Source organism: Gopherus evgoodei, chromosome 10 (genome assembly GCF_007399415.2).
Source record: "Gopherus evgoodei ecotype Sinaloan lineage chromosome 10, rGopEvg1_v1.p, whole genome shotgun sequence".
Taxonomy (NCBI): domain Eukaryota; kingdom Metazoa; phylum Chordata; order Testudines; family Testudinidae; genus Gopherus; species Gopherus evgoodei.
Window position 1 is genome coordinate 60708709 of NC_044331.1, and position 18941 is coordinate 60727649.

Consider the following 18941-nt stretch of genomic DNA (forward strand, 5'->3'; position numbering starts at 1 on the left):
TTCTGAATTCGTTTACTTAAAGTATGTAATTTTAATTTAATGGTGAAACTCTGGGAACTTCACCTTTTCTTGTGCTACTCATTAGTCACTTCTCCTTTCTATTAATCCTTTAAGTTCTCCTTTCCCCCCAAATCCTTTCACGGCTATCCTCATGTCATTTCCCCTTAGATTTGAAGAACTTTGCAAAAGTCTGTGATGCACTAGAACAGCAAGATAAAATCCACAAGCAGAGTACCTTCAAAATATTTTTTTTTAAATTGGGCTTGTGCCTTTTAGAAATATCAGGAATGTAACGTCTGGACTTCCTTGGTTTTGTTAGAGGACCACTGTGAACACTTTTCATTTAACTGAAGGAGCAAAGATGCTGAATCTTTTAATAGATTTCTATTCACAATGTTAGTTGTACAGCTTTTCCTAAATGTAAACATAAATCAGTTTTCAATAGACTACAAATACCTTTCCCCTCATAAGTAAACTAATTTGCTTGTCACCATTTAACTATTTCTGCAGTCAGTGTCTTTCAACCCAGAAAGAAACTGAATTTCTAATTTAAAAGAAGGGGAGATAGAAACTATTAAAAAAAGCACCCAATTCTCTCCCATCATCTTTATTCAGCAAAGAAACAAGGGCACAAATCCAGTAATTATCTTCCTTTCCAAGCCACCTTTAAATGGCATTTCTCCAGTGTGACCTTACAAGGAGAGTCAGCACATTTGAAAAGTCTTCCATATTTTGTTTCTAAACTTTGCTTTCCCTTACAAATTGTGTGTCCCTATAACCCTGGTGTATAAATATAAAGGGCCACATAATGCTCATGCTATATTTAGAAAGGAAGATGCCATGTAAAATGGAACTCTTTAAGCCTTGGTTTACTCTAATCTAAGGAATCAATTTCAGTATTAATAGGAATTTAGCTAAAAATATATATATGCAGATATCAGTAAGAGATGCTGGAAACTTACCACTCGACATAATTCCTGAACATCATGTTGCATGAAACTGTCTAAAGTTTCCCACCTTTATAAGACAAATAAGTAATAACATCACTATATTATAAAAGTGCAGAAATCCAGCATTTTAAAAAAATATTCTGATAATTCAATTTTAGAATGCGAGTTTAAATAAACAGTCAGATAAAGGAAGATTTGAAACTGGCATCCTGTATAATTCTACTTTTAAAACCAGATAGACCCGAAAAATGCTGCCATTTTGTTACAAAAATATTCCATCAGGTGTTCCACTCAAGTGCCTTCTACAAAGGTAAACATCAGCTGTTCCTGTCTTAAAATTACCAGTGGTCTTGGCACTTAATATCTACATCTTATTCTACTTTCTCTTGTTTTAAGATAGGTGAGGATCTGGACATAAGAGGATATCTGCAAAAAATGTATTGATAGTTTATTTTTTCTCTGAAAAGAAGTCGCTTTTAGAGATCCTTTGTCAGACTGCACATCTAGACATACATCAAAGGACAGACATTATGACTGGGATTTTTAAAGTACTCTGTATTGGTCTAACTCTGCTCCCATTGACATCAAACAAAACAGATGGACGCAGAGTTAAGTCAGAACTGTGCACTTTTGAAAATCCACCTTAAAATATCACAACTTCTTTATTAGTTTTACTTTAAAGAAGAGGAAACATGGAACAACTTCAGAATGGTTTTAATAATTTCAGATTAATATACCAGTGTATACTTCTGTACACCTCTACATGAAAATCTCAATGAACATTTCAAAGATTAATTTAAAGACGAAGTTAACTGAGACACAAAGACGTTAAGTGACTTGCCAAAGGCCATATGGGAAATATGTGGCATACTTAAGACCTAAAAACAGATTTTTTGCCTCTCTGTTCTGGGCTTTAGCCACTAGTCACATTAAAGACAAATGAAATGGAGAAGGATTAATTACATCTCTATAAATATCTGATTATTGTGTAACATTAAAATGAATAATGCAACACAAATAGATGTTTCAAATTAAGAACTAATGGGCAGTACTGGCTTCTCAGGTCAAAAGACAGCACTTGCTACAGTGGAAAGTCAAATCTAAATTCTGCAGAATTACCACACCACACCTTAAAGTGGGGGGCGAGAGATGGGCACTGTCCAGCTTGCTAGGGGAGAGGGAATAGCACCTTATGGACAATAGGGGAAGTGAGGCTCAGAAGCTGCTGCAAAAAGGGGGAGTGGGGTCAGCTATGCTGACTCATTCCTAGGGAGCCCCCAAGAAGGTCAATAGAGAAAAGTGAGTGGCTCTAAGCCATGCTTTGTCTGTCCCCAAATATTTCAGAGTCCCCTCTGCCCCAAGTGCTCACACTGGAGCAGAGCTTCTAGACTTCAGAAGTGGAGGGCTAGGTAGCAAGTGCTCTCCATTCAGAACTCCCTTTGAACTCGGTGGAAATCTACTACAAAGTCACAGCTGGCATAACAAGCAAAAATTCCCTCTATTGCATTGCCTTAAAGAGGAATGTTATAACACCATACTAAACTTTATCGACCTTATAAGAAAGAAGCAAACCAAAGCTAATAGCTAGTGTCAGAAACAAAATGAGCCATATCTAAGTGCTTATGTTGCAGACAACATCACAATATTTGAGAGCCCAAGTCTGTTATCAGAAGCAGTGACCTTCCACATGGTAATTTTGCATACTTAACCCCTGCACCTCAGTGGCAGTGGCAGATTAATGCACGGGTCTACAGGGCCCAGGCCAATTTGGGGACCTCCCGCAGGAACCTGGGTAGAAGTGGGGGGGGGAGGGGGGGTACCAGCAACATGGCCCTATCCCCTGCTCCTGCTCTTCCCCATGGGGCCCTGCCCCTCTGCTCCTTACCCCGGCCAGAAGCTGGAGCTGGGCTGTGGTAAGAGCCACCCAAGGAGCCTGGGGCTGCTATGGGAAGCTCTGGACCCTTTACCTTCCCTGGGCAGAGAACAGCCCCGGGCCCATGTCCCTATCCCCCAGCATTTTGATCTATGTTATGAGAAACCGTGTGGTCAGGGACCACTATTTCCTTCAGTAATGTTTTAAGTGGTGAAAATGTGCTGTGGTCTGCCATAAGCGATGCAGCTACCTGAAAAAGATCATACTTGAACATCTGAACCTATTTTAAAAGCCACAGTTGCTTCTATTTGAATGGGCAATCTAGAAAGCAATAAAGCAAGAAACTAATACAATGGCAATACAATGCAACATAAGGAAAATGTATTTCAATTTCTTTATACCATAACTATAAATCTGGTCCCAACACACTGAAAGAAGCCATAATTGTGACGTAAATGCACAAGCACAAAGCAGCAGACTAAAAGGTTTCTGTTGGATCTTGACCTTTAACTTTCGTGTGCAGACAAATCGCTAATCTGGAATAAGACAGGGTATGAATTTAAAGAAGATTATCTACTTCTGATCAACTCCATTTGTGGATGCTCTTATTCCGGAATAAATGTGCCTAATTGTGAATTATTTTAATTCACTACCAAAGTGGATTTAGGATAATCTCAGATTTAAATTTATAAATTTATCAGACCATATTACAACATGGTACTAGACTGAAACGATAATAGAAAATGGATACTGGGGGGGACAAAATCAGAGAGAAGGAACTAGAAAGGAGTGAATACAAATAAAGTAATTTGTATGATGTGGCACATCTACTCGGTGCCACAGGCACATATTTCATGTTTTAAAATCACTAAACAGGATATAGTGAGACATGACAGAAATGGGACGTTGGTACTGCACTTGTGTTCTGTACATGTTAAAAATCTTATTTTGGTCACAAGTAAGTTCTACAATGGTCATCAATGCAGGGCTACTAAAGGTTATAGAAAGGGAAATTATTATTTCTTTTGATTATATTATATAAATTTGATAAAAAGGGTACCTCTCCACAGCCCAAGACATCATTTATAATTTTAAGTACACAATTCCACTCTGTTTTCTGTTTAGCCAAATGCAACATCCACTAGATAAATTATAAAACCAGATCTTTATTGCTGTAGATGGCTGATGGTTATGTACAAGAAAACATTTGATTTTCAGTTCAGCTGCCCTTAGTGTTGTCAGTATGTGAAATGTTTTTATTGGTAAACTAAGGAATATTAATAAAAGTCATATTAGGAAAGAATAACCATGGGCCGCTATCAGACTATTTTCTATACCTTTCTAAGCAATCCTTAATTTACCTTTACACAAAAACAAAATACTTTTTAGCAGAAATGTGGAAAAGTTTTAAGAACTTTGCTATATCCTACAAAATATTTTTAAGTTCTGACACTTACCCAAAGGATTTTGTTAGCTTTTTAGTTCCTACTGGTTTGTCACTGTGCTGAAGTTCATAGAATACTCTCTGCAATGCTAAAGGAACACTTTTGGATGAGTCATCTCCTTCTGTGGGCATCATGTACACAGCCTACAAAATATTTAGTTCAATTAGTATTTAAGAAAATGTATGTAGTGCTCATATTGTTCAATTCATCACTTGTTCCTGCTCAGATTTGTTTCATAGACCTAATCAATTAACACAGCAGAATAATCAGGCACAAATATCCTACTGTGGTTTACGGTGAAAACTATTACTTACCTTATTTGTGGTTCTCCAAACCATGGTAGATAAAAGAAAATCAATTGATTATGCTCACTATAAACTCTTCTAATCATTTATAATTTTTTTAAGAAGTAAATGTGCTGAAGAGTTCAATAATTCCTTCAAACAATGCACCATACACTGTATGTTCATGAATTCACAGTACGATTTGACATATATTGTACAATACTACAACCTATTTGAAAATGATTTTTTTTTTCCAATTTGGTTTTATATGATAGAAAACTATGTGAAGGTAGAAAGGACAATAACAAAAGTGTGTGTTCAGTGAGGCACATCAAAAGAGACTTTAGGGATCAGTGCTAGACCCATTCTTATTTAACATCTTCATTAATCATTTGGAAGAGGGAGTGAACAGCATGCTAACTAATTTCACTGATTATTCTAAACTTGAAAGGGTCAAGAACAACAGAGAAATTATAAAAAGGAACCAAAAGGGATTAGGAAATATGAGCACCTAATGCGATTCAGTTTAGAAAAATGTAAAGTACTCAGAGAAAGATAAAGGACAGTTACCTGTTCCATAACTGGCATTCTTTGAGATGTGTTGCTCAGGTGTATTCCACAGTAGGTGTGCATGCTCGTCATGTACACAGGTGCTGGAAGTTTTTCCCGTAGCAGTACCGTACGGTGGGGAGCATTGCTGCGACCCCTGGAGTGGCGCCTCTATATCACACGATAAGGGGAGCTGCGCACTCCCCTCACCCTCGGTTCCTTCTTGCCAGACAACTCCGACAGAGGGGAAGGAGGGCTGGATGTGGAATACACCTGAGCAACACGTCTCGAAGAATGCCAATTATGGAACAGGTAACTGTCCTTTCTTCTTCAAGTGATTGCTCATGTGTATTCGACAGTAGGTGAATCCAAGCTATATGTGATGGAGGTGGGTAGGAGTTTATGAGTTTCCGAGATGGAGTACCGCCCTACCAAACCCAGCATCATCCCGTGTTTGGGAGATGATTATATAATGCAAAGAAAAGGTGCGGATAGAGGACCACGTGGCAGCTCTACATATGTCCTAGATAGGGATGTGAGCTACAGAGGCAGCTGACAAGGCCTGAGCTCTCGCAGAATGTGCCTTAACAATAGGTGGCGGGGGAACCCTGCCAGGTCATAACATGTGCATATGCATGAGGTGATCAAGCGAGAAAGGCGCTGGGTTGAAATTGGTTGCCCCTTCTTACCTTCAGCCGACGCAACGAACAGCCTGGTTTGGCTCAGGTAAAAAGCCAGTGCCCTACGCACATCTATCCTTGTGGAAGACCGTATACGGGGGTTCCGAAGACAAGGCCCTAAGCTCTGAGACATGACGAGCTGATGTGATAGCAACAAGGAATGCTACCTTCCATGACAGGTGGGACCAGGAACACGTGGCCAAGGGTTCAAAGGGAGGACCCGTGAGGCAGGATAACACTAGGTTGGATCCCATTGGGGACAGGTGGCCTGGCATATGGAAATGAACGATCCAGGCCCTTTAAAAGGCGGAAGGTCATATGGTGGGGAAAATCCAAGTGGCCCTGTACTGGGGGGTGGAAGACCAATATGGTCGCCAAATGCACCCTGATGAAGGCGGGCGCTAGCCCTTGGGTCCTAAGGGACAAGGTAATCGAGAATGAGTGGGAGCGATGCTGATAATGGGGCAGTCCCGTCCCCCCCCCACTCGCCTAGAGAACCTGTATCACTTGGCTAGGTACGTCCGGCGTGTGGACAGCTTTCTGCTTTCCAAGAGAACTCATCTGACGTTCTCTGAACACCTCCCCTCCTCCTTATCTAACCATGGAGCAACCACGCTGTCAGGTGAAGCACGTCCAGGTTGGGGTGGAGGAGGCATCCCCCTTCCTGGGAGAGGGGATCTGGGCAAGGCGGCAGCCTCCGCAGGGGAGCCACTAGGAGTTGCAGGAGGGTCCCATACCAGTGCTGACAGGCCAATCTGGGGCTATGAGGATGACCTGCGTCCTGTCTGCTTTTACTTTTTGCAGGACTTTGCCTATTAAAGGGAAAGGTGGAAAGGCACAGAAAAGTTGGCCCGACCACTGAAGGAGGAAAGTGTCCAAGATCGCCCCCTATCCTGCCCCTCCCCTGGAGCAGAACTGAGGGCAGCGGCGGTTCTGATCAGCCGCAAAAAGGTCAACTCAGGGAACTCCTCACTCTCCAAAGAGCTGTAGGACGACCGCCCAGTGGAGTGACCACTCGTACTGGTGGGAAAAACCCTGCTGAGGTGATAAGCTCGCACGTTGCAGATGCTGGGGTGGGGGAAGGCTTGCAGGGAGATATCGTAGCCTATACAGAACTCCCACAGGCTCAGGGCTTCCAGGCATAGGGCCAAGGAGCGCGTTCCTCCCTGTCTGTTGATGTAATACATGGCAGCCGTATTGTCCATGAGGACTCTGACCACCTTACCACGAAGGTGCCCACTGAAAGCTACGCACGCCAACCATATTGCCCTGAGCTCCCTGACGTTTATGTGTAGGGATAATTCTGAGGCCGGCCATCTCCCTTGTGTTTGAATGCTCCTTATATGAGCCCCCCAGCCCAGGTCTGAGGCATCCGACACCAGGTCTACTGAGGGGGAGATTTCTCCGAAGGGGACCCCTTGCAGCATGTTGCACGGGAGGGACCATCATTGAAGGGCAGCAACTATCTGGGATGGTATCGTGACAACCTTGTCCAACCCGTCCCGGGCCTGGGAATATTGGGAGGCCAGCAAGAGCTGGAGGGGCCTCATTCTGAGCCTGGAGTGGCAAACCACGTATGTGCACGCCGCCATGTGCCCAAGGACCTGAAGGCACACCCTCACCATCATAACGGCAAAGGACGTGACTGAGGCAATGAGACCTTTGAAGGTCTCAAACCTGTCTTGGGCAAGAGAGGCTGTGGCCTCTAATGAGTCCAGTAGCGCCCCTATGAATTCTACGTCCTGAACTGGAACTAACGTAGACTTGGTCTTGTTTACCACTAGGCCGAGATCTGTGCACATGGACAGGAGAAGTCCCACCTGGGCCTGCACTTGGGACCAGGAGGCCCCTTTGAGAAGCCAATCATCCAGGTATGGGAAGATCTGCACCCCTCTCCTCCAGAGGTAGGCTGCTACCACTGCCATGCATTTGGTGAAAACCCTGGGAGCCATGGAAAGGCCAAACGGAAGGACCGTGAACTGGTAATGGTCCCCCCCTACCAGGAATCAGAGGAAGCGCCTGTGTCCCTCGAACATATGGATATGGAAATGTGTGTCTTGGAGGTCCAGGGCTGCGAATCAATCCCCCTGGGTCCAGGGATAGAACGACAGAGGCCAGGGATACCATACGCAACCTGTAGTGAACCATAAAATTGTTGAGATCCCGTAGATCTAGGATGGGTCTAAGCTCTCCTTTTGCCTTCGGGATCAGGAAATACCAGGAGTAGAAAACCTCGCCCTGGAATTCTACCAGTACACTTTTTACAGCCCCCAGGCAGAGGAAGTGTGCCATCTCCTGGTCTAGGAGGCGGGCGTGCTCTGGGTCCCCGAGGCTCACCTGGGGTGGGGGGAGTGGTGTGAGGTGAACTGCAACATGTAACCCTTGGAGATAGTGTTGAAGACCCACTGCTCTGATGTTATATGGGACCACTCCACGTGGAAGGCAGATAAACGGCTGCAGAACACAAACTTTATTAACTAGGGGGCTTCCCTGGCAACAAGCCCGGTGGCCCCCCGCAAAGCGTCACAACTGCCTCTTTCCCTGCCTTTTGCCCTTCGAGGGGCCTGGCCGCGGGGCCGAGCAGGACTGATGTTGGGACCTATGTCTCTGTTCCCTCAGTCTCTGGGCGGGGGATTGTAGCAGGGAGAGCCAAAGCCTGCAGCCTGGGCTTGTCGTTCGCTGGAGGGACGTACAGGTCCAAGGTTTGCAGGGTGGTGCAGAAGTCTGTCATCCCATCAGTTTGGTCCGCGAACAACCTTTCCTGTCAAAGGAAAGGTCCTGCATCTAGGACTGGGACTCTGCAGAGAAGCTACGATGCCCTGCGCCAGGATAAAGAGGAAGCCATTGAGCGGGCTGCCGTGTTGGCCGCGTCAGATGCCGCCTGGAGGGCTGCTTTAGCTGCTGCCACTCCTTCCTCTACCAGAGCCCTGAACTCCTTTTTGTTCCACTCCGGGAGGAGAGGTTCAAACTTTGGTAGGGACCCCCATAGACTGAAGTCATACTGGCTCAGTAGGGCTTGATGGTTGGCCAACCTGAGCTGGAAACTTGCCAAGGCATAAATCTTCCTGCCAAACATATCCAGTCTCCTGGCATCCTTGTCCTTGGGGGTGGGTTGACCGTGACGTTCCCGGTGGTTCACTGATTCCACCACCAGAGAGTTAGGTTCCGGGTGGGAATACAGGGACTTGTGGTCCTTAGCTGGCACAAAGTATTTGCTCTCCGCTTTTTTGGATATGGGGGGCCAAGGAAGCTGGGATTTGCCACAGAGCAGTTGAGATATTGGCCAGCTCCTGGTGGAGAGGCAGGGCCACCCTGCCTGGTGCCGAGGACGAGAGCATATTAAAAAGAGAGTCAGACGGCTCCTCCATCTCCTCAGCTCAGAGCTGGAGATTGGACACCACCCACTTAAGGAGCTCCTGGTGAGCCTTGAAGTCCTCCTGTGGGACGGGTGGCGGTGCCGTTATGGCCTCCTCCACTGCTGGTGAGGAGACCGGCACCGTGCCTAGGGCGTCGGGGGGTACTGGTGGATCAATGCCCAGGTCAGAGTCTGGGTGCGGTGCTGTCGGTTCGAGACCCATTGACTTTTCCCTCTGCTGAGGAGGGGAGGCCAAAGGAACCTGGGATGTTCTGGCCACCAAGCGAGAGCTAGCCTGGGCCGGCATCTGCCGCCACGGTGCCCATTGACACCACTGCCCCTGTCACGGTGTGCTGTGCCACTGACCGACTTGGGGGCCGGGTGGCGCAGTTTGTTCTCGCTGAATCGCATGACTTGAAGACGAGCGGCTGAGTGCTGATGCTGAGGTCACCATTGACCATATGGTACCATAGGAGTGGCGAGAGTGATGATGTCTGCAATGCTGCTGTCTGCCTGACCGGGATGTCAACAACAAGGATCAGTACCCGTCTGAGGAGCTGCTTCTGTACTTGTGCCGGTGGCCAGAGCTACGATGCTTTGGTGCTGGAGAATCTCAAGAGGAGTCCTGCGTGCAATGTCTGGTACAGCAGGAACTTGAATCGGATTGTCTACGTTGGTGGCGTTGAGATCGGCTCCGGTAGCTGCGGCACGAGGAGGAGCGTCGGCATCGCTTACGCTGGTGCCTGTGTCCCCGGTTGCGGGGCGTGGAGGAGCCCTGAGGCTCCTTCGCGGGCGGTGTGCCAGTCAGTCTGAGCTGGGTAGAGGGCTGGCGCGAGCTGTGGGAAGACTGTGTCAAGTGAGGCGGTGAGCGGTCCTCGGAGCACAGACTGTGCCGCATCAGGGAGGGCTGTTGTGCTCCCAGTGGCGGCGTCCCTCGAGACTGGGGGCCCATCTCAGGTGGCGCCCCATGTAGTGGGAGAGTTAAGATGTCACGCGTGGCCTGTGCAGCCTCCGGAGTTGACAGCATCCTCACCGTAGGGGAGGCACGCGTGGACGGGACCGGGCTGCTCCCTCAACATGAGTCGGAGGCCTGGGTTCTGAGGGGGACAGTGGTCTGTCCCTCTCCTTCTTAGTTCGGGGCCTGAATGATCTGCAGATCCTATAGTGCTCACTTACGTGGGTCTCGCCCAAGAAACAGATACACTGAATGTGCGGGTCGCTTCTTGGCATAGAACTGCGCCAGAAGTCGCACAACTTGAAGCCTGGGGCACGGGACATGCCCCGAGCCCAGACAACTAACTGGAGAAAACTATAACTATTGGAAGAACTGTATTACTAAGGCTAACTAGAGAAGCTGCAGCAAGGCTGGAGCATGAAGTTCCGACTACCTTCACTGGCGGCAAAAAGGAACTGAGGGTGGGGGGAGTGTGCAGCTCCCCTTACAGCGCAATACAGAGGAACCACTCCAGGGGTCGCAGTGGTGCTCCCCTCCATATGGGTACTGCTCAGGGAAAAACTTCCGGCACGGGTGCACGTGGCGAGCAAGCACACCTACTGTGGAATACACCTGAGCAATCACTCAAAGAACAACTCCCAAATACAGATATTTAACGGGGGAGACAAATTTAGGAAGCATTAATGTTAAAAGAGAATAGGGCAACAGTAGAGAGAAAATTAGACAAGAGCTTGTAATAGGATAGGGCCATTAAAAAAAAAAAGCAATTTTGAGCAGAAAAAAGAAGGAACATCACTTCAAGCAGCAGGTACATGATAGACTGCATTCACTTCTGGGCAGCACAATAAAAAGTTGTAGGGTCTTGTGATTAAGGCACTGAACCAGGATTGAGAAAATCTGGTTCAATTCCTGGTTCTGCCACAGACTTCCTGAGCGACCTTGGGCAAGTCACTTAATCTATCCTGTGCCTCAGCTCTGCATATGTAAAATGGGGCTAATAATATTTCCATCTATAATTAGAGCGACGGCAAGGCAAATTCATTCACGTTTGTGAATTGCTCAGATACAGTGGTGAGGGAAGCCAGATTAAACAAATTAAATAGATTAGACTGATACAGACAAAATAAGGGAGTCTAGAAAAGAGCAACAAAAATTGTTAAAGAGTTGAGGGACCAATTAAGAAGATTAGAAGATCTGAGGAGGTAACAGCAAAGGAGAGGAGCCCAATAACAGACTTCAAATATACATAAAATGTAAATATTTAGCAGGACTACGAATTTAACATGCTACAATGAGGAGAGCAGCAGTAGAATAACTACAGTAATGGGATAAAAATAATACAGGATAATATTTCTGAATTCTGGAAAACTTCTGGACAGTGAATCTATTAGATTGTGGAATAGTCTCCACAAGAAAGTGAAAGTCCTACCATACAGGATACAATAAATGATATTGCAGATAAAAATTACAGTCAAGCAGGCAACAGTATAAATATGCAGCATGATTCCACACTATTATGTCCCCTCTTCCAGTTCTGATTTACATGATCTGAGTGTATGGAAGAGGACAACTCACCAATTAAACTTCGTATCATAGGGAACCTTTTTGTAAATAAGCATCCTGATGGTAAAGAGGGACTATTTGGCACCTTTGTGCAGGAAACACAAATCAGTACTCTGCAGAGTCTCCACCTCAGCACTAGAAACATTACTGGCTAATGTGATATATGCTATCATGTGCCAGCAATATCCCTCTGCCATGTACATTGGCCAAACCAGACAGTCTCTACGCAAAAGAATAAACGGACACAAATCTGACATCAGGAATAACAACACTAAAAAAACAGTAGAAGACTTCAATCTCTCTGGCCACTCAGTAACAGACCTGAAGGTGGCAAATTTGCAACAGAAAGACTTCAAAAACAGACTCCAACCAGAAACTGCTGAGCTTGAATTGATTTGCAAAGTAGATACCATTAACTGTGGCTTGAATAGAGACTAGGAATGGCTGAGTCATTACACTACTTGAATTTATTTCCTTATGATAACTATCCATACACTTCTTGTCAATTGTCTGTAACAAAGCATCTTGATTATCACTACAAAAGCTTTTTCCTGCTGATAACAGATCTTAATTAATAAGCTTCTTAGAGCTGGTATGGCGCTGTGTGTGTGTGTGTGTGTGTGTGTGTGTGTGTGTGTGTGTGTGTGTGTGTGTGTGTGTGTGTGTGCGTGTGTGTACACGTACACTCACTCTTCTTATATGTTCCATTCTATACATTCGATGAAGTGGGCTGAAAGCTTATGCTCAAATAAATTTTTTAGTCTCTACGGTGACACAAGTACGCCTGTTCTTATTACTGGCTTAGCTACTTCAAACACGATGACTAGTTATTCTGCTTTCCTTTTTCTTTCCAAATCAGCTACTGATTCAAAAATCAAGAATAGCAGTTCAATAAATTTTGCATCCACTTACTTCCACCAATTCAGTAATTCAATCTTCTTTATAAAACTCTGAGAAGGAAACGTGTACTTTGGGAATGGCTGTGCTCCAAACTTGATAGTAATTAGCAATGGTATAATTTATATGCCCAGGTCATAGCACCTAAAATTTTCTGTAAAAGTATCTACGTATTTATATTGCACTTTTCATTGCTACCCACGTACCTCACAAAGTAATCCCAGAGAGAGAAAGTTCTGGGCAGGGGTTCTCTACCCTCAACCAAAAAGCTGTATTTTCTAGAAGCATTAACCCTGCTGTCCTGGCCAAATTCCAATTCAGGTATATGTAAGCCAGAATTCTCCCTCTATTTTCAACTGCAGAAGTTATTTTTCAATTTAATGTTGGGAGCAGAGAGAGCTCAGCACCTTGCAGGTTCAGTCCATATGATTTATATCACCTTGTTATAAGTCAATCTACCTTGTGCAAAGGTAATAAAAGAAACAGATTCATGATCTTGAGTCTTACATATTACAGGCTCATAATATTAACTGTGATTCATGGCACCTTTTTAATGTCTACAAAAACCTCCTTTTCACAAAGCACATACAGAAAACTGGTGAGATATGGACTGACACCAGTCACACTGCTTAACCAAAATAAAATATCTATATAAAACCCAATTTTATTAAATGCAGTGCAGACAAATGTAAGATAAATCACCAGAACGAGTTTATCAAAACGTGCTTTTGGGAAAAAATATATATATAAACACACACAATATTTAGAGTGTGTGTATATATATTTCCCCCCCAAAAAGTGCATACTAGGGATTCTACAACCTATCCCAATACTTACATATCCTTATAGTTAGAAAGTTTTTCTTACTAAATCTCTCTTGCTGCAGATTAAGCTGATTATTTCTTGTCCTACCTTCAGTGGTCAACGAGAACAATTTGTCACCATCTGCTTTGCAACAATCCTGCAAAACATATCTGAAGACTGCTATCAGGTCCAGTCTTTTCTCAAGACTAAATATGCCCAGATATTTTAAACCTTTCCTCACAGGTCAGGTTTTCTAAGACTTTTATCATTTTTGGTGCTCTCCTCTAGGCTCTCTCCAGTTTGTTCACATCCTTCTTGAAGCATGACACCCAAAACTGGATATAGACTCATAGACTCTAGGACTGGAAGGGACCTCAAGAGGTCATTGAGTCCAGTCCCCTGCCCTCATGGCAGGACCAAATACTGTCTAGACCATTCCGGATAGACATTTATCTAACCTACTCTTAAATATCTCCAGAGATGGAGATTCTACAACCTCCCTAGGCAATTTATTCCAGTGTTTAACTACCCTGACAGCTAGGAACTTTTTCCTACTGTCCAACCTAAATCTCCCTTGCTGCAGTTTAAGCCCATTGCTTCTTGTTCTATCATTAGAGGCTAAGGTGAACAAGTTTTCTCCCTCCTCCTGATGACACCCTTTTAGATACCTGAAAACTGCTATCATGTCCCCTCTCAGTCTTCTCTTTTCCAAACTAAGCAAACCCAATTCTTTCAGCCTTCCTTCACAGGTCATGTTCTCAAGACCTTTAATCATTCCTGTTGCTCTTCTCTGGACCCTCTCCAATTTCTCCACATCTTTCTTGAAATGCAGTGCCCAGAACTGGACATAATACTCCAGGTGAGGTCTAATCAGCGCAGAGTAGAGCGGAAGAATGACTTCTCGTGTCTTGCTCACAACACACCTGTTAATGCATCCCAGAATCACGTTTGCTTTTTTTGCAACAGTATCACATTGTTGACTCATATTTAGTTTGTGGTCCACTATGACCCCTAGATCTCTTTCTGCCATACTCCTTCCTTCCTAGACAGTCTCTTCCCATTCTGTATGTGTGAAACTAATTGTTCCTTCCCAAGTGGAGCACTTCGCATTTGTCTTTATTGAATGTCATCTGGTTTACCTCAGACCACTTCTCCAATTTGTCCAGATCATTTTGAATTTTGACCCTGTCCTCCAAAGCACTTGCAATCCCTCCCAGTTTGGTATCGTCTGCAAACTTAATAAGCGTACTTTCTATGCCAACATCTAAATTGTTGATGAAGATATATTCCAGAGTAGGCCTCAACGGTGCCAAGTAAACTGGGACAGTTACTTCCTGCGTCATATACACAACACTCCTGTTTACACCCACAATACTAGCCTTTTTTACAATTCTATCATGTTATTTAATTGTATTCAATTTGCAATCCACTATAACCCTAGATCATTTTCTGCAATACTAATGCCTAGCCAGTTATTTGCTATTTCGTATTTGTGCTCTTGATTTTTTTCCTTCGTGGGTGTAGTATTTTGCACTTGTCTTTATTAAATGTCCTTGTGTTGATTTCAGATCAATTCTCCCCCAACTTGTCACGATCCTTTTGAATTTTAATCCTTTCCTTCAAAGTCCTAGCAACATCCCCCCCCCACTCAGCTTACTGTCATCCATAAAATTTATAAGCACATACTCTACTTCATTATCCAAGTCATTAAGGAAATTATTGACTAGTAAATACTCAAGACAGACCCTTGCAGGATGCTACTAGATAAATCCTCTGAGACTGACAATGAATAATTGATAACTACACTTTGAGAACTTTTTTTTTTCCCAATCAATTGTGCAGCCATCTTAGAGAAATTTCATCTAGGCCACATTTCCCTAATCTGCTTATGAAAATGTCACATGAGACTGTGTCAGATAACTTACTAAAATTAAGATACATCATGTCTACTCTTTCCTCCCAGACACTATGCCAATAACCCTCTCAAAGAGCATAACTAAGTTGGTTGGGCATGATTTGTTTCTGACATACCCATGTTGGCTAATGCTTACCACCCTATTATCCTTTATATGCTAACAAATTTATTGTTTAGCAATTTGTTTCAGTATCTTTTCAAGAACTTAAGTTAGACTAGTCTATTTCTGTGTGTCCTCTTTGTTTCCCTTTTAAAAGATAGGTACTATGTTTCTCTCTCTCTTGTACTCAGACCTCACTTGCCTTCCATGAGTTTTTGAAGATAACAACTAACAGTTCTGAGAATGGGAGTACTTGTGGCACCTTAAGCCTTGGCTACACTGGCGCTTTACAGTGCTGCAACTTTCTCGCTTAGCGGTGTGAAAAAACCACATCCCTGAGCGTAGCAAGTTACAGCGCTGCAAAGCGCCAGTGTAAACAGTGCCCCAATGCTGGGAGCCTGGTTCCCAGAGCTGCAAGCTAATCCCCACGGGGAGGTGGAGTACGTACGTGCAGTGCTGGGAGAGCTCTCTCCCAGCTCTGGCGCCGCGACCACACTCGCACTTCAAAGTGCTGCCGCGGGAGCGCTTTGGAGTTTCAAGTGTAGCCAAGCCCTTAGAGACTAAAGTTTATTTCAGCATAAGCTTTTGCGGGCTACAGCTCACTTCTTCAGATGCACAGAATGGAACACACAGGGTTCTCCCAGCGCTGCACGTAAATCACATCCTCTATGGTTGTAGCTTGCAGCACTGGGAGCCGCGCTCCCAGCGCTGCGGCACTGATTACACTGAGGCTTTACAGCGCTGTATCTTGCAGCGCTCAGGGGGGTGTTTTTTCAAACCCGAGTGCGAAAGTTGCAGCGCTGTAAAGTGCCAGTATAGCCAAGGCCTCAGACAGGAGATATTTATAAATACAGAGAACATGACGAGGTGAAAGCATCCATACCAACTGGAAGAGTCCAATCAATAGAGATGAGCTATCGTTAGCAGGAGAAAAAAAACCTTTGAAGTGATAATTGAGATGACCCATAGAAGGTGTGAGGAGAACTTAACATAGGGAAATAGAATCAATTAGTGTAATGACCCAGCCATTCCCAGTCTCTGTTCTGAGACTGCTTCAGCTAGTTTCTTAAGTACCCTAAGACGAATCTTTGCAGGCCTCGCTGACTTGAATACATCTAACTTATCTAAATATTCTTCAACCTGTTATTTCCCTATTCTGGTTTGTTTTCCTCCTTCCTTGTTGTTAATATTAACTGTCTTAAGTATGTAGTCACAATTAATCTTTTTAGTGAAGACTGAAGCTATTATTCCTATCCTTCATTCACATCAGGATAATTTCCTGTTGTGCCTTTAATATTGCCTCTGAGAAACTGCCAGCTCTCTTTTACTCCTTTTTCCAATGATTAACCTTACCAATCACTTTTCTGAGTTTCTTAAAATATGCTTTTCTGAAATCCATCATCCTCATTCTGCTGCTCATTCCTTCCATTCCTTAGAATCAGGAAATCTATTATTTCATTATCACTTTTGCCCAACTTGCCTTCCACCTTCAGGCCATGGCTACACTAAAGAGTTGCAGCACTGGTGAGGGGGTTACAGCACTGCAACTTAGGATGTGGCCACACTTGCAAAGCACGGCCAGCGCTGCAACTCCCTGGTTGCACCACTGGCTGTACACCCAGTCGAGCCTCGGGTGTAGGGGCTTCAGCACTGGTCAGCAAGCGCTTTTATTGACCTCCGGGGTATAAGGAGGTATCCCAGAATTCCTGTCCACAACAAACTGGAAGAAAGGGAGAGCTCGGAGTTCAGCCAAACTGCTTATTTAAAAAACAAACACAGCTCCTGTTTGCTGAGTGAGTGGAGGCAGGCAGGGGAATTACTTTGGAATGTTCACAGCTGTTTGCTTGAAGAGAGAAGCAGCACGCTCACATGGCAGGGGGGAGGGGGAAGTCCGTGTTGAGCAGTTGCTTATCTGGTCTGACGGGTATTTAGAAGTACATAATTTGCATTTAGTGAATGAGAGAGGAGTGGGGGAAGGGAGTTAGAACTTTTAAAATGATTGAAGGTAGGCACTGTGTGTCTTCCAGTCCTTAGAACTTGCAAGGTAGGGAGCTGAGAACAGTGTCAACTCCAAAAATCCATTCTGTCTGTCTCCTCCACGCTCCCTGTCACATTCCACCCCACTCCCCTCTTTTGAAAAGCACGTTGCAGCCACTTGAATGCTGGGATAGCTGCCCACAATGCACCACTCCCAACAGCGCTGCAAGTGCTGCAAATGTGGCCACACTGCAGCGCTGGTAGCTGTCAGTGTGGCCACACTGTAGCGCTGGCCCTACACAGCTGTACGAACACAGCTGTAACTACCAGCGCTGCAAAACTGTAAGTGTAGACATGGCCTCAGATTTGCAACCAATTCCTTTTTGTTAGCCAAAATCAAGTCTAATATATATATACACATACTTATACTATATATAAACAAACACGTTAAGTATGACAATATCAGACTTAGGCATGAAAATTTCCAGCTCCCTGATAAGTCAAAATTATCGACAACAGGCCTCAAAACAAAAGACAATTGCTCTGATTTTCAATAGTGCTGAGTGCCCCAAAATCAATAGGAACGGTATGCTCAGACCTTCTGAAAAATCAGGTTCTGTATCTATGGAAAGCATCTATGGAAAGCAATTAGTTCCTTTTTATATATATCCAATCATTATGCTGATTGATAAATCTGAAGTAAATTTAAACTGCCACTGACTAAATACATTAGTATATGCTTTGTTAAATGCTAAATGTTTCTATTAAGACACACAAAGTGGGTGAGATAATATCTTATTTTACCAACTTTTGTTGGTGAAAGAGACAAGCCTCCCAGCTACACAGAGCTCTTCTTCAGCTACACAAATCTGACTTAAAGAGCAGCTCTGTGTAGCTTGAAAGCTTGTCTCTTTCACCAAAAGAAGCTGGATCTCTCCTCCCACCCCCCCTTGTCTCTCTAATATTCTGAGACCAACACAGTTACACCACCACTGCAAACAACAAATGTTTCTATTGTATGTTATCAACATGATATTTAATTTATATGCTTCCCTTGCTTTTCCCCTCTGCTTGCGTAATTTAAGATAAAATCAGCCTATTACTCAAAGTTCAATCTGAATTTCCAACCCAGATAAATGATCTATGTATCTTCCCTCGTAAACCATCTCACTGAAATGCCCAGTTCACTTAAAACTCTGAAAAATTTGCCTCAAAATCAAGAAATAAGGCATTTAAATACATTCGGCAAACAACAATCTCAAATTAAAATCTGAGATGCTCTCCCTCTGGGGATGAATGCAAGAGAATAGTAAAGACATGTGGGGACAAAGTCTGAAAAGAAGAGGCACATAATCAGGTTCTATGCAGAACACATATGAAGAGGAACAAGAAAAACTTATACAAGCGAGACAACATTAAAGGAAAGTTTAAATCCATTGCTTAACAGAGGAAAAGCAAACACCATGGCAAGAAAGGGGAGGAAATACTTCATCCTTTTTTGTGAAATCTCAGGCAAAGTAACTACTGAGTAACAAAATACATTAGATGATGACAAGGAAAGGGAGAGGTCAAAGCAGAGCCAGATCAGGAAGGA

At 44.0% G+C, this 18941-nt stretch overlaps 1 protein-coding gene across 1 annotated transcript in view; it reads right to left on the reverse strand.

The window, feature by feature from the left end:
- USP7 (ubiquitin specific peptidase 7) overlaps nt 1-18941 on the reverse strand; it is a 119849-nt gene that overhangs the window by 49341 nt on the left and 51567 nt on the right. Inside the window, exons 7-8 of the mRNA XM_030576795.1 lie at nt 4281-4411; nt 963-1017 (exon numbers count right to left, since the gene is read on the reverse strand). Of these exons, the coding sequence (XP_030432655.1) occupies nt 963-1017; nt 4281-4411 (186 nt within the window). The remainder of the gene's footprint in view (nt 1-962; nt 1018-4280; nt 4412-18941) is intronic.